This window comes from Emericellopsis atlantica (assembly GCF_019669845.1).
Source record: "Emericellopsis atlantica unplaced genomic scaffold F5Z01scaffold_15, whole genome shotgun sequence".
NCBI classification, from domain to species: domain Eukaryota; kingdom Fungi; phylum Ascomycota; class Sordariomycetes; order Hypocreales; family Bionectriaceae; genus Emericellopsis; species Emericellopsis atlantica.
The window spans coordinates 611,793-639,694 of record NW_025764717.1 but is presented as its reverse complement, the minus strand read 5'-3'; the positions used below and the strand labels follow the sequence as shown (position 1 = coordinate 639,694).

At 56.3% G+C, this 27,902-nt stretch overlaps 11 protein-coding genes across 11 annotated transcripts; 5 read left to right on the top strand and 6 right to left on the bottom strand.

Moving 5' to 3' along the window:
• Positions 1-126: 126 nt before the first annotated feature.
• F5Z01DRAFT_623242 (N-terminal binuclear Zn cluster-containing/DNA binding domain-containing protein) lies at positions 127-2,253 on the top strand (the record flags this gene model as incomplete). The annotated part of the gene is made up of 3 exons (XM_046261311.1): positions 127-303; positions 417-1,397; positions 1,453-2,253. The coding sequence occupies 3 exons, from the start codon at positions 127-129 to the stop codon at positions 2,251-2,253; spliced, it is 1,959 nt and encodes a 652-aa protein (XP_046117838.1).
• F5Z01DRAFT_135438 (major facilitator superfamily domain-containing protein) lies at positions 2,131-4,707 on the bottom strand. Its single transcript, XM_046257602.1, has one exon. It carries the CDS (start codon positions 4,575-4,577, stop codon positions 2,385-2,387), a length of 2,193 nt encoding a protein of 730 aa, XP_046117837.1. The 5' UTR covers positions 4,578-4,707; the 3' UTR covers positions 2,131-2,384.
• On the bottom strand, positions 4,708-5,719 carry F5Z01DRAFT_135362 (AIG2-like family protein). Its single transcript, XM_046257600.1, has one exon. It carries the CDS (start codon positions 5,465-5,467, stop codon positions 4,838-4,840), a length of 630 nt encoding a protein of 209 aa, XP_046117836.1. The 5' UTR covers positions 5,468-5,719; the 3' UTR covers positions 4,708-4,837.
• F5Z01DRAFT_135843 (kinase-like domain-containing protein) lies at positions 5,720-8,875 on the bottom strand. Its single transcript, XM_046257606.1, has 2 exons — positions 8,311-8,875; positions 5,720-8,260 (listed from the first exon to the last, which is right to left on the bottom strand). The coding sequence occupies exons 1-2, from the start codon at positions 8,725-8,727 to the stop codon at positions 5,972-5,974; spliced, it is 2,706 nt and encodes a 901-aa protein (XP_046117835.1). The 5' UTR covers positions 8,728-8,875; the 3' UTR covers positions 5,720-5,971.
• Positions 8,876-10,496: 1,621 nt separating this feature from the next.
• Positions 10,497-11,939, top strand: F5Z01DRAFT_135449 (Prephenate dehydratase-domain-containing protein). Its single transcript, XM_046257603.1, has 3 exons — positions 10,497-10,760; positions 10,814-10,874; positions 10,923-11,939. Exons 1-3 carry the CDS (start codon positions 10,698-10,700, stop codon positions 11,792-11,794), a joined length of 996 nt encoding a protein of 331 aa, XP_046117834.1. The 5' UTR covers positions 10,497-10,697; the 3' UTR covers positions 11,795-11,939.
• Positions 11,940-12,770: 831 nt separating this feature from the next.
• F5Z01DRAFT_688197 (uncharacterized protein) lies at positions 12,771-14,413 on the top strand (the record flags this gene model as incomplete). Its single annotated transcript, XM_046266038.1, has 4 exons — positions 12,771-13,185; positions 13,240-13,425; positions 13,615-14,223; positions 14,282-14,413. The coding sequence occupies exons 1-4, from the start codon at positions 13,123-13,125 to the stop codon at positions 14,411-14,413; spliced, it is 990 nt and encodes a 329-aa protein (XP_046117833.1). The 5' UTR covers positions 12,771-13,122.
• Positions 14,414-14,528: 115 nt separating this feature from the next.
• On the bottom strand, positions 14,529-15,779 carry F5Z01DRAFT_135428 (transcriptional regulation of mitochondrial recombination-domain-containing protein). The gene is made up of 2 exons (XM_046257601.1): positions 15,437-15,779; positions 14,529-15,382 (listed from the first exon to the last, which is right to left on the bottom strand). Exons 1-2 carry the CDS (start codon positions 15,650-15,652, stop codon positions 14,789-14,791), a joined length of 810 nt encoding a protein of 269 aa, XP_046117832.1. The 5' UTR covers positions 15,653-15,779; the 3' UTR covers positions 14,529-14,788.
• A 494-nt stretch (positions 15,780-16,273) lies between these two features.
• On the top strand, positions 16,274-18,241 carry F5Z01DRAFT_674784 (ankyrin repeat-containing domain protein; the record flags this gene model as incomplete). Its single annotated transcript, XM_046265085.1, has 1 exon — positions 16,274-18,241. The coding sequence occupies one exon, from the start codon at positions 16,274-16,276 to the stop codon at positions 18,239-18,241; it is 1,968 nt and encodes a 655-aa protein (XP_046117831.1).
• Positions 18,242-19,216: 975 nt separating this feature from the next.
• On the top strand, positions 19,217-22,243 carry F5Z01DRAFT_657051 (heat shock protein). Its single transcript, XM_046263612.1, has one exon. The coding sequence runs from the start codon at positions 19,343-19,345 to the stop codon at positions 22,112-22,114; it is 2,772 nt and encodes a 923-aa protein (XP_046117830.1). The 5' UTR covers positions 19,217-19,342; the 3' UTR covers positions 22,115-22,243.
• Positions 22,207-24,745, bottom strand: F5Z01DRAFT_136373 (putative C6 transcription factor). The gene is made up of 6 exons (XM_046257607.1): positions 24,495-24,745; positions 24,333-24,439; positions 23,949-24,272; positions 23,153-23,901; positions 22,514-23,071; positions 22,207-22,456 (listed from the first exon to the last, which is right to left on the bottom strand). The coding sequence occupies exons 1-6, from the start codon at positions 24,594-24,596 to the stop codon at positions 22,299-22,301; spliced, it is 1,998 nt and encodes a 665-aa protein (XP_046117829.1). The 5' UTR covers positions 24,597-24,745; the 3' UTR covers positions 22,207-22,298.
• F5Z01DRAFT_135463 (PIG-X) lies at positions 24,643-26,666 on the bottom strand. The gene is made up of 3 exons (XM_046257604.1): positions 26,195-26,666; positions 26,070-26,127; positions 24,643-26,019 (listed from the first exon to the last, which is right to left on the bottom strand). The coding sequence occupies exons 1-3, from the start codon at positions 26,494-26,496 to the stop codon at positions 24,895-24,897; spliced, it is 1,485 nt and encodes a 494-aa protein (XP_046117828.1). The 5' UTR covers positions 26,497-26,666; the 3' UTR covers positions 24,643-24,894.
• Positions 26,667-27,902: the final 1,236 nt, after the last annotated feature.

Sequence of the window (27,902 nt, the reverse complement as noted above, 5' to 3'; positions counted from 1 at the left end):
GCCCGCTCAACTCATCACTCACGGCTCCAACTCAACCGCCCCCTCCCTCCCTCTGGCGCGCGCGCGTCTCAACAGAACAGACACGACGAGCGCGTGGCCATGTCGCCAATGCCGGAGCTGCCGCATATGGTGTTTGACGAGGCATCGGACGCAGTAGACCCCAACCTGTCATTCACCTCCAACACAAACGCGACAGCCACCGACCCTCCCGCCGTCCTGCCTCCCCAGCAAACCCCCCAAGCTGCGGCGCAAAGTCAGGCTGCTCGAGCCAGGGAGTCGATCCCAACCGCCTGCCTCGCCTGTGTGAGTGTGGTCCCCATTGACAAGCACAGTCAAACGTGACCAACTGCTGGTCGCAGCCCACGCAGCAGACAACCCAGACCAGACCAGTGCTGACCAATCCCTCCTGGTGACAGCGCAGCAAGCATCTAAAGTGCGACGGCGCGCGACCTTGCGCGCGCTGCCGAGCCTCAGGCTCCGACTGCGCCTTTGTGGCATCGCGTCGTGGGTACAAGGGCCCCAAGCGCGGCGGCGCCGGTGGTGGTGGTGGTGCGTCGCAGCAGAACAACCCAAACAAGCGCCGGGCGACGTCGCCCCCGAGCCAGGATGGTAGCAGCAGCACTGACTTCTTCGCTGCCGTCGCCGCCCCCAGTGTCCAGCCCGGTGTGGCCATGTGCCTCGCCAGCAAGGGCCGCAGCGTCGGTCCCAGCCAGTCCCCCAGCTCCTCCGGTCCGGTCACCCCGGGCTCCTCCACGTCGGCCTCGCAGACGTTCAGGATCCTCGGTGCCGGGGACACGGACGGCTCGACCTACGACATGAGCCCCCAGGACCGCTCCGTCTCCACAAAGTCCTCGTCCCTGTCCCTGGCCGAGCGTTGCTTTGAGTCCTTCTACGACCACTTCCATGCGGCGCATCCCTTCGTCCTGCCAAAGGACTTCATGGTACGCTTCCTCCACGACCCGAGCCTGGAGCCGCTCTTGTCTGCCATGCGCTGGGTCGGCTCGCTCTTCATCGACGTGCCCGCGGCGCGCAATAGCCTGTTTGACGAGGCCTGGCAGCGGGTCCATGAGCCGCGAAACGCGCGTGATGGGTTTCTCGTGCAGGCCATGATGGTGCTCATCGTAGGTATGGACGGCGTCACGCTGAACGAGAGGGCGCGCGAGCTCCTCCTCGACGTGGAGAAGCTCGCCGTAGAGATCGCCCTCAACACCCGCCCCTTTGCCATATTTCACGGCCGCGGCATCCCCGTGCTGGAGGAGAGCTGGCGACGCACCTGGTGGGATCTCCTCGTCATCGATGGCATGATCGCGGGTGTCCACCGGATGACCACCTTTGCCCTGTACGACACACCCACCGACGTAGCGCTGCCGTGCGAGGAGCACGAGTTCCTCTCTGGGGTGAGTATCAACCTATCCGTGCCAAGAGCTCATGTTGCTGACCCCTCCACCGCAGGCCATCCCCCCTCCTCGTTATCTAGAGGACCTCGAGGACCAGGAATTTCTCGACGACAACGCACCGCCCTTCTCGTCCTTCGCTTACCGCATCCTCTGCGCACGCAACCTCGGCAAGCTGATGCGCACGCCCCCCATCACCGATCCCGCCGACGACAACCTCGTCCGCGTCGAGACCCTGCTCACCAACTGGCGCCTCCACCTGCCCCCGTCCAAGCGCAACCCCCTCGACGGCCATACGGGTCGCGTCGACGAGATGCTCTTCCAGGCGCACATGATGCTCCACGCAACGTCCATCATCCTCCACCAGCCACACTCCCAGCTCGACTCGTCCCCGGCCGCCAACATCACCTCCTGCGCGCCGCACCAGGCCGTCCAGGCCAACGCCCGCCCGGCCTTCAACACACACACCAGGCACACCATTGAGTCCGCCACCGCCATATCACGGCTCGTCACCCTGCCTGTCCCCTCCCTCACCACGCACACACACTTCTTCACCTGCGTCCTCACCCTCTCGTCCATCGTCCACCTCTCCAAGTGGGCCCTGGACTTTGTCCAGTACGACGACGACGACCTGCGCCAGCTCCTCCGCCTCAACGTTGGTGCCCTGAGCGAGCTGTCGCGCGTCTGGCCGGCTGCCGATCGGGCCAGGGGCCAGGTGAGGGGTGTCGCCTCAGAGGTGTATCAGGCCAAGAAGGCTGTCCAGGCAGCCCCGCAGTTCTGGTTCGGCCTGACGAGGGAACAGGTCATGAGCAGCATCGCGGCCGATGATGGAATCATAGAGGACGTGAGCAGCAGCTGATCAGTTTCAATCAAGCCACGTGTACAAGGAAAATAAAACCTGTGACAAAGAAAAGGGAATACTTGATACGACTGTAATACTATTATCAACACGCGTGTACGGGGTATAGGGATTCGCAAGCACGGCCACGCCTATTCTCCTGACCAGGGACCTAGCGCCTCCTCCTCGTTCCGTCTTTGCTTCACGAGACACAGCACTTCATATGCCCGATTGACCTCCTCGGGCGACTTGTCTTTGGTCTCCGGGCGGCCGCGGCCTGTCGCGAGGCCACACAGACACACGATGACCCAGCCGACGGCCATCCAGACCGGGACATCGACTATGCCTCGCAGCAAGATGGCCGGCATGCCTGCCAGGCCTCGAGAACCCACGCTGCCAATGAGCCAAGAAGAGGTGACCGACAGGATGACGAGGACAGTGCTGAGAGATGCGCTGATAGCAATGGTCTCGACCATGAGGTGGCCCGACGGGATCTCGGCCGAGAGTGCGCAAGACAGTGCGGGAAGCACAGCAGCAAAGACGACAAGGGCGAGGTAGAAGAAGGCCGTGACCAGTCGAGAGATGTGGCCGTGGCGTACCGCTGTCTGTACATACAGGTTTCTGAGTCGGGTGGTGGTGACGAATGGGTTGGCCAGGCCGACAATTGTAACCGCAATGAGCAAGAACAACCACAATCCAGCGATCCACATAGTGCGTCGCCCGAGGTAGCGGCTCAGGAACAATGATATGATGCTTCCTCCGGCGCAGCACAGCACGACGGCAGTGACCTGGACCTTTGTGCCCGTTGCCACGAACGCACCTCCGTCGGTAGTAGCAACGACAAGCCCATACAGCGACAGGCCCAGCATCATCGCCGTATAGTACACACTGACCAGAGCAAAAGTCCTTCTGCGATTGGTCTTGCGGAAGCAGGCTAGAAATCCTGATCCGAAAAGAGCTGCTTCCCTCTCGTCCAATAGTCGTAGCGCTGTCACGGCAGCTTCGTTGGCTTCCTCTGAATGTTTGAGGGCCGGGAAGGCGGGCTGGATTGTCGAGTCATCGTCCATGAGCTCTTGGCGCCGCAATACGTATCGAGGACTTTCGGGAATGTACCAAGTCCCCGCTGTGCATATCAGAGCCAGTACGAACATGAGGATATACACGAATCGAGACTGCTGGATTGGCGCACGCCGCAAAGCCGCCGACGAGAAGGTCATGCAGACCATGCTTATGGTGAATACCGAGCTCAGAATACACAGCATTGTCCCGCGTCGCTTGAGGGGGGCGACGTCGGATACATAAGGGATGATCAAGACCGAAATGAGACCAAAAGGCACGGCAAGTAAGCACTCGCCTGTTGCCAGGAGGACAAATCGTGCGAGACCCGATGCGGACGTGGCGAAGACGGACGCCAATAGCAGTGGGACGACCAGCAAGACCATGGCTGCAGAAGCGATGAATGAGTTTCTGTAGCCCAACCTCTTCGAGAACAAAGGAGCCAGGAGTCCACCACCCGTTCTGCCGCCGACAAGCAGGGACCACAAAACCAGCTCCCAGGCCATTGGTGGACGTCGTCTCTGAAGTCGAGGCACATGGCTGTCGTCTCCTTGGCTACCAGGTGCACTGGTGATGGCCCTTGTCGGTGAGTACCACGATCTGCCAACAGGCCCTTCGAGGACAGCCAAGCAGTGCAGGAGGTCTATCGTGGCCATCCAGGCCAGGCATCCCACAACGGACAGCCACCAGTATGCGTTAATATACTGCTTCGCTACTTTGACGAAGCTCTTCTTGCTCTGTTCCGAGTCGTGTAGTTCTATGGGGATGTGGGTTTGCTTCTCGTACGCAGGGCAAGGCGACGTGGGCGTGGGAAGCGAAGCTGTTTCGAGCTCGGCCACCCCGTCCATACCTCGCAGCGAGTACTCCAGTGTAGACTCATCAGCTACATGACCGATATATCGGATAATGCTCTGAGTATCAGAGGTTGGCCCGTCGCTTGTGGTCGGATCTTGTTCGGAGAGCGTGTTGGAAAGCTCATCGTCGAGGACGGTCGAAGCATGAGACTCAATGGGGGAGTCTGGATGCTTGTTTGCATGGCGTTTGCTGCCTTCAGTTGGCTGCCCGGATGTGATTATTGTGTCTGTCCGCCTCTCCAAGGTGCCAGTAGGGTCACCAGGGTCAGCAAGGTCTGCGGAAACCCGAGGCGAGTATATATCTTCGCAGGCTCTGCACTGGCTGTCGTCGGTTAAGATGTGCTGTGCAGCTGATGCTGTAGGGCTGCTCTCTGTCAGAGGCTCGTTACGAGGGCGTTCCAGCGATCGCCGTTGATTCGCTTTGACTGGAGGCATGACAACCTGCTGGGTCGCGAGTTTCGTTACAACGACTGCGTAGGAGGCGGAAGGTGAACAGCGGTGTAGACAAGGACGTAAAACCGAATGGTACAGCTAGACAGCAACGCGGCGAAGAAGGTGAAGTAATATGCTTGATAAGTGAGATGCTTGTGAAGTGATCAACAACAGAGTCTCGCACCCAGAGGAAGGTCAACAAAGGCCACCCCTTGCAGGAGAGGAGTAGTTCCTGCCTGGCTCCCTCAGTTCCTTCCTGGCTTTCACTCATTCGCAACGCGAAGCTTCTTGCCTTCCACCACCGACATGGTCCCCAGCCAGCCGCGCATGCCCTCCGCGTACGTCTTGTCCATCCCCCACTCCTCGACGGCCTGTTTGATCCCCCGCTCCATCCTCCCAATGTACTCCTGGTTGGGCACGTCGCCCACCACGCGCTGCGCATCAATGTACGCCAGCGCCGTCAGATCTTGCGGCGGCTCCATTCTCCGCCCTTCCTCGTCCGTCACACGCTGCACGGCGACATGCACCTTGCCGTACGCCCACGGCACGCCCTCGTAAAAGTCCAGTTCATCCTCGTCCTGTGGTGGCAGCAAGTAGAGAAGCCCATAGACGCCTCCTTGTGAGGAGACAACGGGATCAGCTGGACCTGCCAAGGAGGGAGGAGGTACATCGGCGCTGACAATGTTTGCGTACCCCCTTTCGTTGATGATCCACTTGTAGCCGGGGAGGTGGCCCAGACCGATGGGCATGGAGTTGGGGCAGCGCTGGAGCATCTGGTGCGAGGAGAGGTTGGAGCCATAGGCGAAATAGATGATTTCCGTGCGGTTGTCGTCGATGGCTGTCAGGACACTGTCCTGGGATGGCTGGCTGTCGTCTTGATCGTCCATGTTCATGGTGAGCAGTCTTCACTTGAGAGTTAGAATCTGGGACACCTATGTGATTACTATGAAGGAATCAAAAATATTTTAAAAGAGAGAGAGCTCGGTCAGGTGTACAATAAGTAAGTGAACAAACAGGGCGACAGTCGGTGAATAGTCAGCCTTGGATGCCATTCTGGTGAGGATCCACACACACACAGCCCCAAGGCAGCCAACAACAAGGCCACTTCACGTCAAACACGGTCAAAGTGTATAAAAGCGCAGCAAACAGCTGCGCCAAGCGGTCATGCCGGCCTTTGTGCTACGTATCAGAACGTGAAAGTTTGTCATTTCTCATCTCGCGGCAGTAATACACCCCCCCTTCCCTGCTTGCCGTCGCTCAACGTAGCTTGCGTGATTGCTCGCTCATTACATATAAATATACCATACCATTGCCATGCCTAAATGCTCAGCATCACAGAACTCTATAACAGAAAAATAGCAATCATCTCCACTGGCTGTGTCCCCTCCCACAAATCCTCAAGTAATGGGTGTCAGAAAAGGACTGAGCATGAGCTCGTCGGCGCTAGGGCGCCGATTGTGGTCAATCTCAAACGTCTGCGCAAGGAAGGCCTTGGCGTCCTCGCTCGCATTGTCGGGGATCGTGGGGACGGCACGGCCTCCGCCAATCTTGAAGATGGCCTGGAGCTGGCTGCAGTCCGGGAACGGATGCGAGCCCGTCATCATCTCCACGACCAGGCACCCCAGTGACCAGATGTCGGCCTTGCGCGTGTACGAGGTCTGCTTGACGACCTCGGGCGCCATCCAGAACACGGAGCCCTGCAGCGAGGGGCGGTTCTTGTTGTTGTTGGCGCCGTTCAGAATGTTGGTGGCCTCGAGCTTCTTGGAGATGCCAAAATCTGAAATCTTAATCGTGCCCTTGTTGTCGACGAGAATGTTGGCACCCTTGATGTCGCGGTGGATGATCTCCTGGTTGTGCAGATACGAGAGTCCTGTCAGGATCTGACGGACAAAGCTGCGCACCAGGGGCTCGGGCAGAGCGCCGTACGAGTTGAGCATCGTCTGCACCGAACCGCCGGGGACGTACTCGAGGAAAATGTTCAGGTAGTCCGCAGACGAGCTGCAGCCCAGGTACTGCACAATGTTGGGGTGGCGGAGGTCGCGAAGCAGACTGATCTCACGCTTGAGCGCATCAATCATGCTCTTCTTGCGGTTGTCGGACTGATTGTTGGCACCAGGTGCCGGGGTCTCCACCTGCTTGACGGCAAGCAGCTCGCCCGTAACGGCGTGCAATGCCAGGTAAACGCAGCCAAAGGACCCCTGGCCGATGAGGGCCCCCTTCATCCACTTGTTGTCGTCCCACGACTCGCCCGCGAGGAAGCTCTGCAGCTCCTCGTCGGCATCGTCCCCATCGCCGGACAAAGCCTGCTTGACCTCCTGGAACGAACCAGAGTTTGTCGAGCTCTCTGTCTCAAAGAAGCTGCTCCTGACCGTTTGCCCCTCAGGGTCAATAACGCTGATGGGGCCGTTGTCGGAGCTGCTTTCGGTGAATGATACATAGGACTTGCGGTTTGGCTCGACGGGCGATTCCTCCTGAAGAGTGTCGAGCATGGACGAAGCTATCGAATCGCGGTTGAACATTTGGGGCAGGCGGCCTTGCGAGTCGCGCGATCGCACCTTGGCCACCTGGTTGCCTCCGTTCAGCCATGAGTCTGCAATGGTCGGGATCGGGGGTGCGTCCTGGAAACTAGAAGCGAAGCTGAGATTGCTAGCCACGCTCAGGCGGCTGTTGACCTTGCTCAACCGAGTTGATCTTCGCATGGAGAGTCGTGCGGTGCGATCAATGTCTTCCCGAGCGTGACCAGGGAAATACGATGTCAGATCCGAGGCAATGAGCTCACTAGGGGGTCTCAGGCCTCCGAATTGGCGAAGTTCGGCTTGCCTCCGCTGGGGTCGGCTGGAGTCACCAGAGCGCGGCCGCTCGAGATCCTTTGCGGCGTTTGATACGTTTCGCTCGCGGTCCTGGAACGACAGTGGCGAGAGTGGCTGCTGCAGTCCTTCGTGCCACTTCTCGCCCAGCACCTTTTGCACCTTGAGCTGGCTGCGCTTGTCCACAGACTCCAGCGCCCGCGCATGCTTCTGTTGCTCCTCCTCCATGGCGATCGCGGCCGCTCGTTGCAGCTCCGAGTCTCCTGGCTCACCAGCCGGGACTCGTCGGAGGATGAGCCGGTTCCTCTCAGGCCTCCGCTGGTCCTTGATGATGCGCCAGAGCTCCGTGTCGCCGAGGCGGCGTGTCTGGCTGGGGTCCGGATCCACACCGGCAAGGACCCAGAAACAGTAGTTGCGCTCATGGTCTTCGCGGAGAGCGAATTTGCGCAGGGTGACGCGCATCACTTCCTCGCAGGTGTTGCAGTCGGCAATCTTGACAACCTTGGTGACACCACCTGTCGAGATGACACGGATGACCTCTTGGTTTTGAGGCAGCGCGGCCATCAAGGAACCATCCATGCTGGAGTTGTTGCGCGTATGTGAAGGAACAAGACGGCCACTGGGGGCATCTGAGCCCTGGAGTCGTGAGGGCTGCGCATGGTAGGCACCGCCTTGTGGGTATCGTGGCGTTCGTGCGTTCCGAGTGTCGTCCTGTGCGGGAGAAGAAGGTCGCGAGCTGGGCTTGGACGGGTCGTAGGCTGAGAGGTCAACCTGTCTCGAGAACCGCTTGTTGCTTGACGGTGTGGGACGGCTGTTGGGCGGCCGGGGAGAAGTAGCATAAGGCGCATTCAGGGTGATGTCGAGGGCACCGAACGAGTCCTGGAAAAGGTTAGCTCAGGTCCAGGAAGACAGAGAGTATCTACACATGCCCTATTGCGCTTCTTCTGGTTGGCGTAGGCTTTGATACGCAGCTTCTTGATGCCCAAGAATAATCGTACCCTATCGCCAACTTTGTCGATGCCCATCTCCTTCAGAACCTCTTTATCCATTTCCAACAGATTCTCGCCATTAATGTGGTTCTTCCTGAACAGCTTCTCGTATTCGCCGCACTTGACGCTCCTCAGGTACTCGCAGACCCTCTCCTCATCCCAGTTCTTAACCGAGTCTGGTCCATCGGCGTCGCTGAATTCTGACTCGGTCGGGCTTTGGAAGTTTTGCGTGCCACTGGGCGCCATGGGTGCTCGTCTTGAGGATGGCGGTGCGGTGGCTAGAGAGGCCCCGGCTGGTAGCGCTGAGGCCGTGTTGAGGCTCGCGGGGAAAGCCGACTTTGGTGCCAGCATTGCCATCGTGGATGGGTCTGAGCCGCCGCGGTTGGGTGGGTATTATCTAGATGTTTCGGATGCTGGGTCGTCTACGGTCGTGATGATTAAGTCGTTGGTTCTCGCGTCGTCCAGCCAGCTGGAGACAGTCTGGGGGTATTTAGTCCCGAGCCTGAAAGCGTGGGCGTCGTGCTGCAATGGACGGTCGGGCTGACGTTTCCTTGCAGGCGGTGATCGTGGAGATGGAGGCAGCAAGCAGCCAGGGGCGGTGCGTGAATCCGACGCCGCACGCAGTGAGGTATTAGGTTGGTCTCAGAGCCGTATTATGGTGAGCAGGTGGACAAGGAGGAGGTGGAAGAGGTCTGAGGAGGACAAGACCTAGGATTGACCAGATCAGATGGGGAAATGCGAAACACAACAGGAAGGCCGAAATGAATGAAGGTGACTGGGAGAGAGCCAGTGACCGTGGGCTGGAGACACCAGTCCAGTCCAGTGACAGTCCAGTCGCTGACCCCTGCCGCTCCTTGTCGAACGACCCCTGCCATTGCCCGCTGTGGCAGCGCTGGCGCGTGCGGAGGAGGTGAAACACGATCTAGCCACGCACAATCAGAGGCGCTTCTCGTTACGGATAGAGGCAATTTGAGGTGATTCTGATATCCATCCTCCCATTGGCACGTCGTTTTGCCGACCGGTGAGACGGGCCTGTCTCTCTGCCGGCGCAATGAACCGACATTCCTTGGGCGGCTCAGACGCACCACGGTCGCTATCAGCTGGTGGCGAGCCGGACGATACTCGCACAGGCTTCTCCGAGTACGTATTAATTAGACACGCGAGGTCGATCGCGACGCTCTTCGCCCCATATCAGCTACCGCTGAGGCTGCGCATCGCGCGCGGCCCTTACGCTCCCGCTCGCCGATGCACTTTCGTCATCGCACAATCTGTCCCACGACAGCCTCACGGGCACGACACGGCCACTCCGTCGGGATCGGAAGCTAGGCACAAATGGAGCTGATCCTTTTTAAATTACCTACCTGGGGCCTGCCTTATACACAACGGCCGCCGTCTCACGACGCTGACTGAAGAACGCCACGTTTGCTTCCGGAATGCCAGTTGAGGAAAGTCATCTTCAGAGCCTATAATTTAATCACGGTCTTCGTCTGTATTTGACATTGATAATAATGCCTGACGGGCGTAATTAACGGTGCAATGCCTTGTCAGGCGACATGTCACCGACTCGGCTGCTTCACGCTCATGGGATTGATTGGTCAGAGGATGCCGATGATGAAACACGCCGCGTTGCAGGTTTCTCTAAGGGTCCATCCACCCTTGTAGAGATCCAGGCTGGGGTCAGGTCGACGATGATGTTTGCACTTTACTGGCAAGGCCTCAGAAATGACTAGGCTAGTGTTTTTATTCTAAGCAAGGTAGTTTTGCAATTACTTGCAGTAATTAACACGCAGTAGCCACGTGTTTTACGAGGAATTTGTACATGGAGTCTGATGGGCAGCGTCGCGGAGACGCGATGAGACGTTGCTAGCCTGCTACGTACTGATACCGTACCGAGGGCGAATATCTCGTTTGACTCGTTGAGCATTTGCGCATATTATTATACGCAAACGAAAGCATTATTAATACTGCCCATTTTGTATTGACATGGTATCTTGACATGCAGCAAAAAATGTTCTGGTTGACCGCAGCATGTTCAGAATGTTCAGAAAATCGCCAAGTGATGGCGTCCCGTGCGAGATCGGCGTAGACTGGAGGTGGTGTCTTTGCGCTAACAGAACCAGCAGGCACGCACCGCACTGGGCTGTTAACGTCGATCGCCGGCTATATCCCGCAACGGCTTGTGACGACAACTACTCCTTCTCAGCGCGTGGTGAGGGCCAGACTATTGCGGACGCCGTCAACACAGCAAGGGAGCCATCGTCGTCGCGTTCTCCGACTGCTGCAAGAGTCTTGTCATTTTTCCTAGCCTCAGCAGCCGTGATCACGAGATGACGTCCCAGCAAAAGAAGGTTGTCAGCTTCCTCGGCCCAGCTGCCTCATATTCACACCAGGTATGTCTTCTTGTTCATTTCAAGGTGCTCAATATCTAATGCCACTCTGAAAGGCAGTGCGGCAAGCATTTTCGGAGGACCAGTGGGAGTACAACCCTGTGGTGACCATTGGCGGTATGCAGTGAGGACTCCGTGTCGATCTGATTTGCTCACCCATGGTAGACGTGTTCGACGTTGTACAGGACAGTGTATCTCCAGCAGGCCTCGTGCCCTTTGAGAATTCGACAAATGGCTCTGTGGTCTTCACCTTGGACTACCTAGCGGATCGCCACGACCGATATCCGGACGTCACGGTGAGGGGCGAGGTTTACGTCGACGTTCACCACTGCCTGCTCGGCCACAAAGCTCTACATCACAACCTGGAGGATGGAACAGAAGGATCGGGCACTTGCACACCCACGGCCACCGATCCCAGTCCGCCACGACCCAGGACGAAGCCCTTGAGCAGCCTGAAGCATATTCAGAGGATCTATTCGCACCCGCAAGCGTTCGGGCAATGCAACGCCTTCATATCTACGTATCTGAAGGGAGTGGAGGTATTCGAGGTCAGCTCCACGAGTAAGGCTGCGGAGATTGTCAGCGGGGACACCACAGGGACGTGGGCTGCGATATCAAGCCAACTCGCCGCAGAGACGCATGGTCTTGACATGCTTGGGAGGAACATTGAAGACCGGACTGACAACACCACACGTTTCCTCATCATTGGGAAAGACCCCAAGATACCTCGAGATGGTGATCTGACCATGCCCAACGACGGTCAGGTTGGCACCAAGTCGATGGTTTCGTTGACAGTTCCGCACGATTCGCCAGGGGCTCTGGCCAAAGCGTTGAGCTGCTTCGAGGAGTTCGGCCTCAACCTGACAAGCATTAACAGCCGGCCAAGCTTGCTGCAGCCCTTCCACTACATCTTCTTTCTCGAGTTCCGTGGACATCTGTATGATGATCCGGGGCAGAAGGTGAAAGGTTGCTTCGAGAAACTGAAAGATGTCGCTGAGAATTGGCGCTGGCTGGGTAGCTGGAGGACATATCGCTAAGCTTCTCTAGGAAGGGAATCAATTAAAGAAACAGAGCGCGTACTCCACGCGGGGCTGTGTGTCTATAATCGTGACCTATCTTAATCAATGCAGAAGCATGTGTAGGGTAAACAGGGTGCCATTGGCTAACCACTATCTTCGGGCCCGAGCCTGGTGATACCAGCCTAATCTACGGACCGTAAATCACGTACATTCTATCGGACCCTGCATAATCGCTGGAAATAGCAGCGCCTAGCGGACCGCTGCCCAGCTATTTCTACCTAACGTTACCTTACCTTACTACTATTACACCTGTAGCATCCCAACCATTGCACTTCAACAATAAGACCACCTGCCCCATCCGACTCCTCGCCGCATTCTCGCCTAGACAGCTCAACCAACATCTGCCAGAGTTTTCCGTTGACAAAGTCGCTGCATCTCGATGGAGGGGCGCCCTGCCCTGCCTAGCCTGTGAGGCTTGCCGTTCGACTGATGCTAACTGATGGTGGGAGGGGTCGAATGGAGCTACTCTACCCATTCTTGACGTCTGCCTATCCAATTGTCTACCCGAGTCCTGTTTCCTTGCTGGACTTGTTGACATATTGCATATGCCATGCTCCCCCCTCTCGGGATGTCGGCGTGGATTAATAGACTTCATTGGTTTCCCGTGTCTGCGTTCCCCCCTGGTTCGCATCCGGCCCACACAGCTCAGGCAAGTGACGTCGACAGAAGCGACTTGGCTCAACAAGCAAAAAATGCGCCCCCGATCGACCGAGGCGGCCATGTATCCGGTACTTTGGCTGGCACATCAGGTTGGGCGACCAAAAGCCTGCTCAGCGCAGCAAACTTTCACCGGTGCAATTAGTCCGGTATCGACCAGTACAGGTACCGGGGTACCTACGTGTACCTAGCTGCAAGCGACGAGCCGGCTGGGGGCGCTGCTATGCCATTATGGTTCATGCTTCCGCGCCATGTATAGTACTACTTCCGCCCAACCTGGGATGCCACACCAGAAGCTTCGCGATCTTCGCGGTCAAATCAATGAGCTAGGCCACCCCCACGCGGGCCCTGAGCTTGCTGGAGCTGGGCTTCTGTACACGGAGACTTCCAGGTAAGGTTTGATCTTGCTCAGGGCGAACAAGTACAGTACACACCTAGCTTGCTCCAATTGTCCGTACAATGTCCCTTCAGGTACGGTGATGAGGGTGGGAACCTGTTGGGATATAAACCCATTCCCCTTGCGGTTTTCATTCTGCTCGTAGACTCGCGTTCCGGCTCTCTTTGCATTCTTCGACACTTTTCGCCTTATACAAACTTTACCAAGCACCAGCAAAGCAACTCTTCACATCATGGCTCCCCGTCCTATCTTCTGCGCTACGCATCCCCGAGCTGTTTCCACAGCCTTCGAGAGGGTATGTCGTGGCGTCACAAAAGTAGACCCTGAATAGCTCGCTAACCAGTCTCAGGTTTTCATGACCCGTCGTGATACTCTGCGCTGTGTTCACGAGCCCTTTGGCGATGCCTTCTACTTTGGCCCTGAGCGCATGGGCAAACGCTTCGCCAATGACGAGAAAACCCGACAGGAGAGCGGCTACGCCAACACGACATACCGCGACGTTCTCAATGACATCGAAACGGACGGGCAGAATGAGGTTCGCTTCCTCCAACCTGGCCGTTCTGGTGACACATGCTGCGACCTCAAGTGAGGTGCACGCTATCTACAATTGCTTTTCGACATCATGCATACCTTAGACTTTGCCTCTCACCCATCCACTCCCACTCTTCTTTCGAGTTTTGCCAAACCATCACGCTCCTGGAGCGCTTCTGCGCTCACTACATAGGATATTCGTATCCCAAACCCCACTAGAACGGCCTCTCCTGCTATCATGGGGGGAGTGTCCTTGGCTTACAATTACCAGGGAAAGCGCATTTTCATCAAGGACATGGCGTACTACTTCATGGCGCCGGATGGCGAGCCCACGAGCATTGCACCTTCGCTCGGCGGCCGTCCCGAGCCCAACAATCCGACCAACATCCCTCTGGACATTCTGCGCAAGTTCAACTTCACCTTTCTCATCCGCCATCCGAGCCGCTCCGTCCCCTCTTACTGGCGCTGCACGATCCCGCCGCTGTGCGAGATCCACGGCTTCGACCACTACATGCCCAGCGAAGCTGGCTACGAGGAGCTCGTCCGTCTGTTCGACTACCTCATCAGCGAGGGGGTCGTGGACAAGGATAACCTGACCGTGCTGGACGCGGATGACATGCTCGACAACCCAGAAGAGAAGATCAAGGAGTACTGCAAGCGCACAGAGATTGACTTTGTCCCCGAGATGCTCGAGTGGACCGAGGCCGATGGCGAGGACGCTGCCAAGCACTTTGCCAAGTGGAATGGTTTCCACGATGATGCTATCCACAGCTCATCCCTCAGGCCGCGGGCGCATGCTCAGGTACGTTTCTCTCCAGATTGTGCTTTGCTCCGGTACCCGACCTAACCATCTGTCACAGAAAGCGTCGACTGTCGAGTCGGAGAATGCTGACTGGACTGAGAAGTTCGGCGCCGACGCGGCCAAGGCCATCCGTCGTACTGTCGACGCCAATATTCCCCATTATGAGTACTTGAAGCAGTTCAAGCTATAACTTCTTTTTTGGCTGTTTCCTGTTCCTTTTGTTTTTGATTTCCGGGCCAATGACGATACATGGTGGCAATAGTAGTATATCAGATACTCCCTTTTCCTTTGGTACAATATGATACAACACCGGGGCTGCAATAGCCCCCCCTCGCGGATTCTACCCGACTGTGAGGTTCGTAATACATAGATATAGACACCTTTCCCCGCACCCGCCTAGACGTTTCACCAAGACAGCCTCTTGTGGCGATATCCTCTGCGCTGTCGAGCCAATTCCTCCGCTAAGCACTGATTGGAAGAATCGCGGGCGATGACCTCTACCTGGCCGTCTGAGCATGTTCCCAACCGCGCTCATCAGCCCTTCCCTTCACGAATGCCTCGCTTCTCACGCTTCATTTGCCTCTGGAGTCGACCGCTGAACCTGCGGCGCGGGCGGCTCGGTGCCCAGCACATAGGCAGGCTTCTCCATCAAGGCGTGCGTGACATTGCTCGTCCACTCCTCCGCGTACTGCTGGTCCTGGTCGTTCTTCCACTCAATCGTGACCTGGGCCAACTTTTCCTCCAGACTGGCGTCCTCGCCCTCGCCCTTGACCTTGATGTTCATGGCATTCCCCTTGCCCATCCCCGCAAGCACGGCCGCCATGTCGGCTATCGAGTTTTTCCTCTGCGCGTTAAGCGCCATGCCGCGCTGGTGCTTATTCCGGTACAGGACCTTCTCCCGGCCCGCCGCCTTCTCCTCGGCCATGTGCTTGTGGTCCTTTCTCGAGTATTCTTGGACGGGCTTGATGCGTAGTTCGAGCGGCCAGCTGACTTCGTGGAGGTGCTTGAGTTCGCGGAGCTTCTGGAAAACGGAGCGGCCAATGTCCCCTCCGCCCTGGCCGAATTTGAGGATCGCCATGGGAGACCAGTAGTCTTTGCGCAGGGTCGCGGGCTTGAGTTTCTTGCCGTTGTACGGGAGCTGCTTGAGCTCGTGCTCGTCCTGCGACGGTTAGCAATTGCGAACGACAGCAGACAGAAAAAAGAAAAGTCGTACATCTAAGCGTGGTCGGAGCGTGTAGACTGTCTGGTCTGTCCTCCGGTGGCTCCATATCCAGATCTTCTCGCCGTGGCCCTCCTCAGGAGGTGAAGGAATCCATTTCACCTTCTTGATCTCCTTCTTGTAGCGCGCGGCGCGATGCGCTTGGCGACACCAGGTTTTTGACAGGCTGATCAGAGGCTGGCCAGCCCGAAACGACGGTACTGCACTCATATCGGGGACGTGCTGTGTGTTTGCGTTCCAGGTTGGTACTGTCGATTGCAAGTCCCAGCGTTGGCTCCGGGGAAATTCTTCCTCATCGCGAGGTCACGTGAGCGGATCCCTGGCGTCTGGACTTGCTGCCGTGGGAGAACACCAAGCCATGACCTCACCCTTCAGGCAGTGCTCCCCCTTGTGTAACAAGTCCTTCTCGTAGAATTGTGAAAGGGAGTTATTGTCAAGCATACCACATCTGTTATTCAGCATCAGGTAATGACAAATATAACACATAAAGCTACATTCTAGCGCATAACATTTTCTTAAGACATTGACTATCAGAGAAAAAAAAACATGGACAGACTACCTCCCATGTGAAAAGCCAGAACAGGTGAGCGTTGCCAACATGGACCTGCACAATCAATTGGGAGAGCCACGATCCGATTTGCTAGCCTCTGAGCAACGAACACCGGCACTCAGCTTCTCAATCATTGTGCGGAGGCTGTCGCCAACCGCGTATGGTTATTGTCAAGCATACCACATCTGTTATTGAGCATCAGGTAATTATGCAAATATGACACATGAAGCTATGCTCCAGCGCATAATATTTTCTTGAGACATTGACTCAACTATCAGAGAATGGACAGACTACAGAGAATCCCCATTGAGCTCCTTTACCTCGTGGTGCAGCATCTCGAACTGCGAGAAGTCGCTGCAGTGGCACGCACGTGCCATAACCTATCCGCGAAGCTAAGACGACACTTCTACCATTGCATCGATGCGCCAGCATTCAAATATGCCGCTCGATACGGACGGATTCGCACTATCCAAGGTGCACAGCATGCTGGCGTCGACGTGTCGTACGGCCTTCTGCTACCTGTGGCGATAGCGTGCAGACAATCAGCCTTTGTCGACTTTTTACTCCAGGGGGGCTGGATCACGCCAGATCATGTTCGCGAAACAAGGCAGGATGCCTATGGGAACAGAACCGCGCTCTCCTGGGCTGCAGAAGTTGGGCCCTTGTCGCTCGTTGGCAGACTGATGGCGATATCGGGCGTTCATGCCAACTTACGCGACTTTCACCAGGCCACGCCCTTGCATCGAGCCGCAGCACATGGCCATCTGGACATTATGACCTATCTCCTTGATCATGGTGCCAATTTGGACGCAAAGAACAGTGGTGCAAATGCAACACCGATCACGCACGCCTGCACCTCGAACGCGAAGGAGGATACCAAGATCGCCGTCGTTGCTCTCCTCCTCCGTCGAGGTGCCGACGCGGAGAGTTTTGACCCTGTCAGAAGGAAAACTAACGTCTGCCATGCGCTTGACCGCCATCACTATCGCCTCGCAAGGTTTCTGCTGGAAAATGGTGCCAATACCGAGGCATTTCGTGGAGCTATTGGACAGGCACTTCTGGTTACTGCAATCTCCCAAGGCGATGACAACCGTGTTCGCCTCCTAACCGATTATGGCGTCGGTTTCAATGAGCACGGGCCACGGGGGTTGGTGCGATACCTGGAGCTGGCCATTCCTAGGAGCTTCACGTTTCGGGTCGATAGAACCAGCATCATGAACCTGCTCCTAGAGAAGATCTCAGGCCAGTCGCCCCCATTTTTCGAACGGGGGTCGTGTCCGGAGTTGGATCGGGCACTAAGAGTGGCCATCACACGCGGCCAATACAAGCTAGCTGCTCTGCTTCTGGCGTCCGGCGGAGATATGAATGCTGCGGATCCCCATGGCTACACGCCGCTCAGCATCGCCGCCGCGGCAGAGCCACCTGGTTCACCCTATGGGCACGGTCTTGGATCGCCGAGCGCTTATGGCCTTGCACGAGCCATGCTGGGACTCGGCGCAGATCCCCTTGCCCATCCTCCAAGGCAAACTCCATCGCGCGATGTTTGCCAAGATACATCGGCTTTGCATGCTGCCGTGTCAAGAGGCAACATTGCGCTGCTCAAGTTGTTTGCAGAGCATGGCTTCGATATCACAGCCGCACACGGCGAAGGGCGAGAGACAACAAGTGCTCTTCACGCGGCATGTGTACATTATCAAAGTCCCGTGGCTCAGTATCTTCTGGAGGAGCATGGAGCTCATCCGTCAAAGAGGAATGGCAGGGGCAAGGCACCAATGCACCTCGTTGCACACCATGGCTACCCTGAGCTTGTGGACTTGCTGTTCAAACATGACGCCGAGCTTGACGCAAAAGACGACGAAGGCTCGACTCCTCTTTTTATGGCATGCGCAACAGTGCATGAGCGCGTGGCTCGTCTGTTACTGGAACGGGGCGCCGATGCTACGAGCTCTGGCCAGCAGGATGGCATAACTCCTCTTCATTGCATCGCTGGGCGATGGGGCTCTTTGGAACTTTTAGACTTGCTCATACAGCACGGCGCAGATGTATGTGCTGTCACTGAGCAAGCAATGACGCCGCTCTTTGAAGCATTGGCGGCTTGGGGTGAGGATGGGACTGATTATGCTGAGCAGAGTCTAAAGATTCGACTGCTAGTCAAGCACGGAGCAGTGACGCATCTGCGATTCATGCATCGACTTGCGATGCTAAGAGAGCGGGCCAAGGGCACACTCAAGGGCGAAACGTTAACTTGAAGTGGTCGATCATCAACAGACCTAATTCCGATATTAGCCAGCCAGTGGTTAAAGCCAGATCATGTCTCGTCATGAGGCTGGATGGTGTGGTACGCCACACGGATGGCTACGTAAGTCTCTACATGCACATCAACGACCTGGCGAGGCATGCATGGAATTCTTGTCGAATTCTCGTGGGCTTAATCGACTCCAATCGCCCTCGATCATCGACCTTGAGCCCAAACTCAATTCGTGGCCTGGCACGCATTGTGCAGGCAGCACAACGTTACAGGCTGCACTTGAACCGTCCCACATTCCCAGACAATCCTTAGCCAACAGCCACTACAGAAAGAGACCTGGAGGATTGTAAATCGGAGCTGCTGTTAGCTCCCGCAGGCATTGACGGAGGTAAAGTTCTAGTAGCTCTGGCTCAATTGGGGGAGCTTCGAGTCATTCCTACCAATTAATACGCTAGCGGAAAGTCAGCTCCGAAGAGACTGTACAACTATGTAGAGCTTGCATTCCTTGACCCGAAACTCTCAGTGCTCACTCTGCAGGTCGTCCTCCGCTCACATCGTATCAATGGCCATGATCGTGAAGAGTGAGTGACTCTGGCCCCGCATCTCCATCAATGCTCTGCTAAAATCAGGTGACATCGAGTTGACTGCAAGGGCTTGGCGAATTAGAGTAAGGCAGCCCCCCACTGCGGCCCGAGGGCTACGAGTGACATCACTCGCCTGCTATTCCTTGGGCTTCTGGCAGGTTCTCGCTAAGTCAGGTAGCTACTGCCAACTTCCAGACTATCCGACATCTTGCTCAAAGCCTCCAGTCTCTGGGAGTCCCAGGGTCAACTGGATCCTACCAGACTTTGTTGGTCCAGAGTATAATACTTCCTCGTGCAACCCAAACCTTCAACTCGTATTTCTCCTCTCCATCATCTTCAAGAACATCAAGCGGGTTAAAACGTTCGAGCCCAATTCACAACGCACACTCACCGTCACACACAAGCGTTCACACTTTCCACTCGTAACTTGATCAGTCCATACGACTCAATATATACAGAGTGCAAGGCTTTCGAGCCTATACTGAGCAAACTCATCTCACACACCTCTTACCGCCACTATGAATCCACGCATGGAGTTCACCGACCGGGCGCAGAAGGCTGTTGAGGATGCCATGGCTCTAGCTGAGCAGTACGCTCACTCGCAGCTGCTCCCGATACATCTCGCTGTTTCACTCTTGGACCCTCCACCAGATCTGTCCAAGGACCAGCAAAATGGTCCAGGACAACCCGTCACCCTCTTCCGGCAGGTTGTGGAGAGGGCTAAGGGTGACCCCCAACTGTTTGATCGCGCCCTCAAGAAAAGCCTCGTCCGTCTGCCGAGTCAAGATCCGCCTCCAGAGCAGGTATCCTTGGCACCGTCTTTCCACGGAGTGTTGCGGAAGGCTCTAGAGCTCCAGAAGGTGCAGAAGGACACGTACATTGGCGTTGATCACCTCATCACCACATTGGCCGACGAGCCTAGCATCCAGGCTGCCCTGAAGGAAGCCAACATTCCCAAACCGAAGCTATTGCAAGATGCTGTTCAAGCCATCCGCGGCACCAAGCGCGTGGACAGCAAGACTGCCGACACCGAAGAGGAAAATGAGAACCTTGCCAAATTCACCATCGACATGACGGCCATGGCACGGGACCAGAAGGTTGACCCCGTCATTGGTCGTGAGGAAGAGATTCGCCGAGTTATTCGAATCTTATCGCGGCGAACCAAGAACAATCCGGTCCTCATTGGTGAGCCCGGTGTCGGAAAGACCACCGTTGTGGAAGGTCTCGCTCAGCGCATCAACAACCGCGATGTGCCAGACAACCTGAAGCACTGCAAGTTGCTCTCTCTCGACGTTGGTGCCCTGGTGGCTGGTAGCAAGTATCGCGGAGAATTCGAGGAACGCATGAAGGGTGTCCTGAAGGAGATCGAGCAGTCAAAGGAGATGATTGTTCTCTTTGTTGATGAGATCCATCTGCTCATGGGTGCTGGTTCCTCAGGGGAGGGTGGCATGGACGCCGCCAACTTGCTCAAGCCGATGCTGGCCCGCGGACAGCTACACTGCATCGGTGCGACCACACTTGCCGAGTACAGGAAGTACGTCGAGAAGGACGCCGCCTTTGAGCGACGTTTCCAGCAGGTTATTGTCAAGGAACCCTCCATTCCTGAGACCATTTCTATTCTTCGTGGTCTCAAGGAACGGTACGATCGACACCACCGAGTCACAATTCTCGACAATGCTCTAGTGGCCGCGGCCAACTTGGCTGCCCGATATTTGACTTCGCGTCGCATGCCTGATTCTGCCATTGATCTGGTCGACGAAGCGGCCGCGGCCGTTCAGGTGGCCCGGGAGTCACAGCCCGAGATCATCGACTCTCTTGAGAGGAAGCTTAGACAGATCACCATTGAGATCCTTGCTCTCGAGAAGGAGAAGGACGAAGCTTCGCAAATCCGCTTAGCAGCCGCCAAGAAGGAGGCCGCCAATGTCGAAGAGGAGCTGCAGCCTCTTCGCGAAAAGTACCAGAACGAGATCAAGCGCAGCGAGGAAATCCACCAGGCCAAGGTGAAGCTCGATGAGTTCGAGAAGCGCCTGGAGGAGGCCATGAACATGGGCGACCATGCCAAGGCAGCTGATCTCAAGTACGGCGCCATTCCTGAGCAGCAACAGCGCATCAAGATGCTTGAAGAGCGCAAAGTCCAGGCCGATGCAGCTCTCAACGCTGCCGGTGGAGACACAGGCACTTCCATGGTGACAGATATTGTGACCGCGGACCACATTAACGAAATCGTCGCCCGCTGGACCGGCATCCCGGTGACGCGTCTCAAAACCACGGAGAAGGACAAGCTCATCAACATGGAAAGGGTACTCGGAAAGACAGTCGTTGGACAAAGGGAAGCTGTCCAGTCTGTGGCGAACGCAATTCGCCTGCAACGCTCCGGACTGGCTAACCCAAACCAACCCCCAAGCTTCCTCTTCTGCGGCCCATCGGGTACAGGTAAGACTCTTCTTACCAAGGCCCTGGCCGAGTTCCTCTTCGACGACCCGAAGGCCATGATACGCTTCGACATGTCTGAGTACCAGGAACGTCATGCACTGAGCCGAATGATTGGTGCGCCTCCTGGCTACGTCGGACACGATGCGGGTGGCCAGCTCACGGAAGCTCTCCGCCGCCGACCTTTCTCCATCCTTCTCTTCGATGAGGTTGAAAAGGCTGCAAAGGAGGTCCTCACCGTCCTTCTGCAGCTCATGGATGACGGACGCATCACAGACGGCCAAGGCAGAGTTGTCGATGCGAAGAACTGCATTGTGGTCATGACATCCAACTTGGGTGCTGAGTACCTTACGCGGAGCAATAAGGAAGGACGTATCGACTCCAGCACTCGGGAGTTGGTCATGGGGGCTCTGCGGAACTATTTCCTGCCCGAGTTCCTCAACCGCATCAGCTCGACTGTCATCTTCAACCGTCTGACGCGGGCCGAGATTCGGCGCATCGTCGATGTGCGTCTCAAGGAGATCCAAAAGCGGCTGGAGGACAACGGTCGCAAGGTCTTTATCGATGTGTCGGACGAGGCAAAGGACCATCTTGGTGCCGCTGGCTACTCGCCCGCCTACGGTGCCCGTCCTCTGCAGCGTCTTCTCGAACAAGAGATCCTCAACAAGCTCGCCATTCTCATCCTGCGCAACAACATCCGCGATGGGGAGACTGCGCGCGTCGAGCTTGACGATGGACGCATCGTTGTCATTCCCAACCACCCTGACAGCGATACTGGAGAAGATGAAGAGATGGTGGACGATTCGGATGCAGTCGAGGAGATTGCTGGTGATGATATGGAGGAGGATTTCTACCAGTAGACCAATAGGTGGTCGCTGCTGACACGAAGACATGACATGATGAAAGGCGTTTCGGGCATAGCACTGGATTTTAGCATTGGCATACGTTAAAAGTTTCATTCAATCAACGTAAATATTGGAACAAGATTCATTTTACTGCTATGATATTTCCGTGATCTCATCTCTGATGTTTTATGAGCCCTTTTCAGGACACTCCCATAAAAACATCGTTCCCGTTGTCCCAGCCCAAGTCGTCCAGGAACGTAGACCAGTCAATATCCTGGAGGGGGTCCATGATTCTAGGTGTGTACGTCGCCTCTTGCGGCGGAGCGGGCGCCAACTTATCTACCGGTCGTGGAGGTTCTGCGCAAAGCAATGTCAGTGCATGTCTTGTGTCCAATCGTCCCATTGTCAACTCACGTATCGCTTCCACTGCCTTTCTTGCGCCCTCAGAGCTCCTCTGCGCCCCGTGCAGTGTGGTCTGGAACCTGTGCAGACACCGGAACAGCGCGCAGGCGCCGAGCCGGTTCGGCCATGCCTCGGTAGCAAGATCGCTCTTGGGTGCTAGGTCACGGCACTGCCAGAAGCCCTGCATGAGTGTCGCGGCGCGGAACGCAAGGTCGCCGTCGCGTATGGAGCAGGCGACGACGGCCGCGTGGCACTGGTTCATAAGGTGTTGCTCGGGGGTGACACCCTCTGGTGGCGTGTCGAGGGGCGGCGGGTGGTGGGAGTGGAGGGCGGACACGAGGACGACGCTCGAGGTGGCGATGGTGTGGAAGACCCATAACGGGGCGTTGGTGAGAAGCTGGATGCCGGGGATGGCTGTGAGGGCGTGGGCTGCGGCGATGACTTTCTTGGCGGTGAGGAGGGCGCGGGTTGTGTGCATGGCGAGGTTTGGCGAGGCGTCGTGGGGGGGGGAGCAGAAGTAGTATGCCTGTATCTCTTGATGGGCGGCGAGAAGGAGGAAGCGTGTGAGCTCTGTGCGCGTGCGTGTTAGCGGAAGAATGCCTCCCAGAGAACAGCAGGGGGAGCATGGGTGGGGGGTTAGATAAAAGGTACCTGTGTCGTGGCGGACGAGTTGCGACTTGACAGTCTCAAATTCATCTTCCCACCCGCTGACGAGGCTCTCGACGACGTGGCCGTTGGAGGCGATGTGGGATGCCATGGCGAGATGCAGGCGGTTGAGGTAGCGCTGGATGTCGAACATGGTGATCAGATCCGCCCACTCAGGCGCGGCAAGGGCTCGTTTCGCCGGCCCGTCGTTGAGCTGGATGGTTGGCGGAGGATGCCCAAGAGCCGCTGCTGTTCTGGTTGTTGCTTCAGTATACTCCTCGATAAGGGGGTTTGCAAGGTCGGCGTACCTTTGAGCCAGAGAGCACGCCATGAGCCATGTGCAGGAGGCTTCCTCGTCTGTGGACGAAAAGTGAGATCTTGCGCCGATGCAGAACTCCGGATGGCGCCCCTTTCCCGTGTGCAGGCCCATGGACAGGCAGAAGTTGAGTGCCGCGCCCGAGAGGACCACGGACGGGTCAGTCACCAGGCGGATGGTCGGCAGCGGCCATGCGCAGATGATCAGCATGGCATGCACGGCCTCGATGCCCATGAGTGGACTGCCCGGAAGCGTCCATATCTCCTTTGACAACCACTCGACAAGCGCGTCAAACAAATTTGTCGAAGTTCCGGCTCTGCGGTGACGCCGCGTCACGACGAAGATGATGATCCAGAAAAGCACAGGGCTGGCCGCGTAGCATTCGTCTGGATCTCGTTTGGCGAGCACCGGTACGAACGGGTGGAAGAGCCCGAGATAGCTACAGACATGAGCCAGGGCCTGGGTTTCATCGTGCGGTGGACCTACGTATCAAAGTACCAGTCAATGTCCTCGCCCGTGACAACGTGAGAGTCAAGAGTCCGCGGTTGGCTGGGACTTGCTTTCCAAGGCCTTTGAGCGCGCGCAGACAGCATCTGACATTTCGACGCCGCAACACGGGCATCCGCGGTGGCCGCTCCTGGCGTCGGGTAGAAAGCTGACTTTTGTGCCGTGGACGACTGTGAGTTGCTGGAACAAGAGCCGATCCTCGGACTGGATGGTCGTGGTGGAAGTGCCCGCTGCTCATGTTGCACATTGGGCAAGACAGCTTGTTTGATAGCATCCAAGTCCTTTTCCAGCTTTTCCATCTTACTGTGGGCATATCAGAAGAGCCACTCAGAGGGAGATATCCTTGGACAAAAGGGGACTCGCCTCCGCTTGGTAGTCCGCCTGTGCGACTTATTCACCACACACGAGATGTCTAACTTTGCGCATCTTTGACAGGGATCGCCCGGAATTGGGCTGATCCTGCATTTGACCTAGATGCCTGGTATTAGTTGGATTGTTAAGGACCAGACATGGACAGTACAGGACAGTACAGGACAGTACCTTTGAGTCGCGGCAGCTGACACACGCAATGTTGCGTCGTATACGCTGCTCGTCGTCAGGCGAATACCCGTTGCTGGCGGACGCCATTCTGCTTCGCTCACAACGCCGCGCACATAAGTAGACACAAATAAGTCTTTTCCAAATTACATCTCGACGTTATTGTTCAGACGTGTCTTATTGATACCCAACGAGTTGAGATATCACGAGCTGTGAGCCTGTGATGCTTGCGAGTCGAGGAGCACTGACGCTTATGTCCGAACTCCGGAGCGCGGAATGAGGTCACGTGACCCCCCTGGCACGACACGCGAGGCATAAGCAGGTGACATCTAACGGCTCATCTATTGAACTGCATACTCGTATGATGATTGCCGTCCATAGAAGAGTATCATCGGCTCTTCTTTTCGACCTTTGCAGCCCTTGCCTCCCGATCACTGTTCGTCTGCGCCCGGACCAATTGCCAAAGCACCCACAGAAATCCTAACCCGACAACAGCCGCAGTACCAGCACCAACCCAAGAAGCCGCTTTCTCGTCAACGACCGGTACCGTGATGCTACTCACCAGCCGTCCGTCACTTTCACTGGCTGGCTGGGGCGTGACATGCCAGTACACCGTATCGTCATCGAAGAGGTCATCGTATCCCAGACCAACCTTGTCAAAGGGGTTGATGGCAAAGTTTGTGCCTTGCTCCGCAGCACATGCCCAGAACACCACTGGGTACGCCACGTGAATTTCCCGCTCACCGGTGGCCGAGGGCTCAAGGTATCTCAGATGCAGTGGTACTTCGGCCGTCCACTCCTCCTGCGTCGTACTTGGAGGGGCGAGCTCGAGAAGAATGTTAGATCCCCATGTTTTCGTTGTATAGGCTGGTGCCTCGAGGTCTACCGGAACACTAGCGTGCCGCAGGGCGGTCAGATTCTTCGATGCCATGAATAAGTCGTCGTGCAGCTGGTATCGATCTACAAAGATGGTCTTTGGGAGGGTTAGGAAGGCGTAGGAGCGGCAATCCTCTGCAGGCGCCTGACTGCCGCTCAAGCTGATTCGCATGGCCGGGTGTAATCCAGTCGGTTGGTTAAAGGTGGCTTGGAAGGATTGCTCCATGGATCGATGTCGTTCAGCAAATTTGAATAGCGTGGGCGAAGGTCGCTTCGAGTCACCAAGAACAAGGGTGATGCCTCCGAGCCCAATGTCGTGTTGCTCCATGCTAGGAGGGGAGCCTCGCGCCATGATGCCGACTTCAGTCCTCCGCCCATCACTTGAAGTGATATCCAGGGTTCTCTCCTTGAATGGCCAGAAACCTGTGATCTTGGCGACTGGCTTGTCGGCGTCATAGGCGAATTCCAAGCTCGAGGCGTCGTTGAGCTCTCGAGCCCGGGACCGGCATTCCTCATTGTCGCCGCAAACATCAGCATAGGTTTTGAGGATGAGGTGAGAATGGTCAAGGAGTTGGTAGAAATAGTGCACGTCGTGGGGCGTGTTTTTGTCGTTCTTGCTCGCGACGGAGGTGAATGCCTGGGACCTAGTTGAACAGCATATCCCGCCATAGAAGGAGATTCCCGTACCTCTCGTGACATGCAATCTAAAGACCCAAATGCCTGCAGCAGCTCGCATAATTTTTGTCTGTGCCATTGTTCAGTGACTTTGGTCATAGGGGCGCGATGTATGCGCATGTATGAGGCTGGCCTACGGTTCGAGATCAGGCTCACCCTCCTTCAGGAGAGAATACGACACGTGCAAGCCGGGCGAGAGTCGCGCCGCATACGGCTCAATAGTCTGGTACGGCTCCGTGCTCACCGAGCCCACATGCAAGGTCCGGAAGTCCTGAAGCAGGCGGGATACATGGCTCGGCAGCTCATCCAGGGCGGCGGTAAGTCGGTCCTCACGTGCTGCTTGGATGGCAGGCGCCTTTAAACGTGCAGGTTCCAAGACAAGCTCAGCTGGGTCCACGCCATCTTCGGGACTGTGTATGAACGTTATTCTCTCGCGCATGTTGCGTGTTGTGATGGGTGATGTGTTAGCTGGGCATGTACCCAGGATGCGTGACCATTGGTTGCGAGACGGATGCCACGATGTCCAAGTCACGGTCACGGTCGACAGCTGGATCCGCTTTTCCTGTCAGCGGCTAATGGATCCTTTTACCTACCCTATACCATCTGGATTTCGACATGTTTACATGCGGACTCGCAGAATAATAATAGCCCAAGACGTGTTGCTTCTTGTCCATACCCAGCACTGTGCCTCTCGGGAAAGTTGCCTGTCATGCACGTCTACATGAGTTGTTGGGTGATATTCCATCTACAAACATGAAGTCAAGGTGGCATCTTGATGAGCTGGCGATGTGATTATCTGACAATGTCACCGTTAATCGCAGCCCTAATTAGGCCATGCAAGGACAGCACTGTTTCATGTTGAAACTGCCCCCTACCTGGATCCCAGCAGATTGGAACATCGCAGAGGCTGATGAATTGTAAAGTGTCGGTTTCCCATTGCTTTTGCTCCCTGCCGTTTCTTCATGCACCTTGATCATTGATCATGCATGTACGTACATGTCTGTGTCTGTGTTTGCAATGCTTGCAGACAGGTCAAGGCCAACATTCACACTGAATACATTGGTCAGCGATTACTACTCGTGGACTGCGGCTGCCACCACTGCCACCGCTTCCAGATGTGTGACAAAGGACTGTCCTCAAGGATGACGCACCGTAATATTGGCATTGGCATTGATCCAGATGGTCCCCTGCCGAGATCACGAGGGAAGAAGCATGGAACTGGGAATCGTGCTTGTTTGACAGGACGCTACGACCCGCTCTTAGAGCCCAGTTATGCAGCGTGATAGGCCCGGAGCGATCAATTGCCGGCGGAAGAGGTGCATGAGCGCTGAGCGGTCATTCTAGGAAAAGACATGGATTCTCTATCTCCCTGCAAGCGGAATCGCTTCTCCACGCGCCCAGGGGGGGAGAGGGAAGACCCTCACTAACCAACCGCTACAGCCAGCCTACAGCACTGTGAGGCTCCTCGATGGTGATGCTGTCCAGGCCATCGGTGGCAGTTTTGTGAGATGTGATGAGCTGGCAGGGGCTATGACGGCTCGAATTCCGGGTTCGCGGAATTCAGTAAAAGAAGCGAAGGGGTAATTAAGCGAAAAGATCAAGCGATGAAACCCCAATCTTTATTTAGTCTTATCGCCTTGTTCACTAATAGTGCGCTGAAACTATTAACCAGGCACATAGCCAGGCTCAGCCTTAGGACAGCCCACATCACTAGCAGTCTTGTAATTGAATCACTTTCATGTTTGCTGACGGTGCGTGTAGACTATAGGAATTGGGCAGAGACACATGAGTACCCAGTGCTCGGCACGCGTCGCGCCCAAAGTAAAAGTATAATGCTGATGTTTT

Coding starts and splice junctions, on each gene's coding strand:
- F5Z01DRAFT_135438 (XM_046257602.1), bottom strand. CDS start 4,577: ATGCCTCCAGTCAAAGCGAATCAACGGCGATCGCTGGAACGCCCTCGT.
- F5Z01DRAFT_135428 (XM_046257601.1), bottom strand. CDS start 15,652: ATGAGTGCAGTACCGTCGTTTCGGGCTGGCCAGCCTCTGATCAGCCTG. Junction 15,383..15,436: donor CGCTCCGACCACGCTTAGAT/GTACGACTTTTC, acceptor TAACCGTCGCAG/GACGAGCACGAGCTCAAGCA.
- F5Z01DRAFT_135362 (XM_046257600.1), bottom strand. CDS start 5,467: ATGAACATGGACGATCAAGACGACAGCCAGCCATCCCAGGACAGTGTC.
- F5Z01DRAFT_136373 (XM_046257607.1), bottom strand. CDS start 24,596: ATGGCGTCCGCCAGCAACGGGTATTCGCCTGACGACGAGCAGCGTATA. Junction 24,440..24,494: donor CAAAGGTACTGTCCTGTACT/GTCCTGTACTGT, acceptor CCAGGCATCTAG/GTCAAATGCAGGATCAGCCC. Junction 23,902..23,948: donor ATTGACTGGTACTTTGATAC/GTAGGTCCACCG, acceptor TCATGTCTGTAG/CTATCTCGGGCTCTTCCACC.
- F5Z01DRAFT_657051 (XM_046263612.1), top strand. CDS start 19,343: ATGAATCCACGCATGGAGTTCACCGACCGGGCGCAGAAGGCTGTTGAG.
- F5Z01DRAFT_135463 (XM_046257604.1), bottom strand. CDS start 26,496: ATGCGCGAGAGAATAACGTTCATACACAGTCCCGAAGATGGCGTGGAC. Junction 26,128..26,194: donor GGTGAGCCTGATCTCGAACC/GTAGGCCAGCCT, acceptor ACAATGGCACAG/ACAAAAATTATGCGAGCTGC. Junction 26,020..26,069: donor TAGATTGCATGTCACGAGAG/GTACGGGAATCT, acceptor ACTAGGTCCCAG/GCATTCACCTCCGTCGCGAG.
- F5Z01DRAFT_135843 (XM_046257606.1), bottom strand. CDS start 8,727: ATGGCAATGCTGGCACCAAAGTCGGCTTTCCCCGCGAGCCTCAACACG. Junction 8,261..8,310: donor ACCAGAAGAAGCGCAATAGG/GCATGTGTAGAT, acceptor AACCTTTTCCAG/GACTCGTTCGGTGCCCTCGA.
- F5Z01DRAFT_135449 (XM_046257603.1), top strand. CDS start 10,698: ATGACGTCCCAGCAAAAGAAGGTTGTCAGCTTCCTCGGCCCAGCTGCC. Junction 10,761..10,813: donor CTGCCTCATATTCACACCAG/GTATGTCTTCTT, acceptor CCACTCTGAAAG/GCAGTGCGGCAAGCATTTTC. Junction 10,875..10,922: donor CCCTGTGGTGACCATTGGCG/GTATGCAGTGAG, acceptor CACCCATGGTAG/ACGTGTTCGACGTTGTACAG.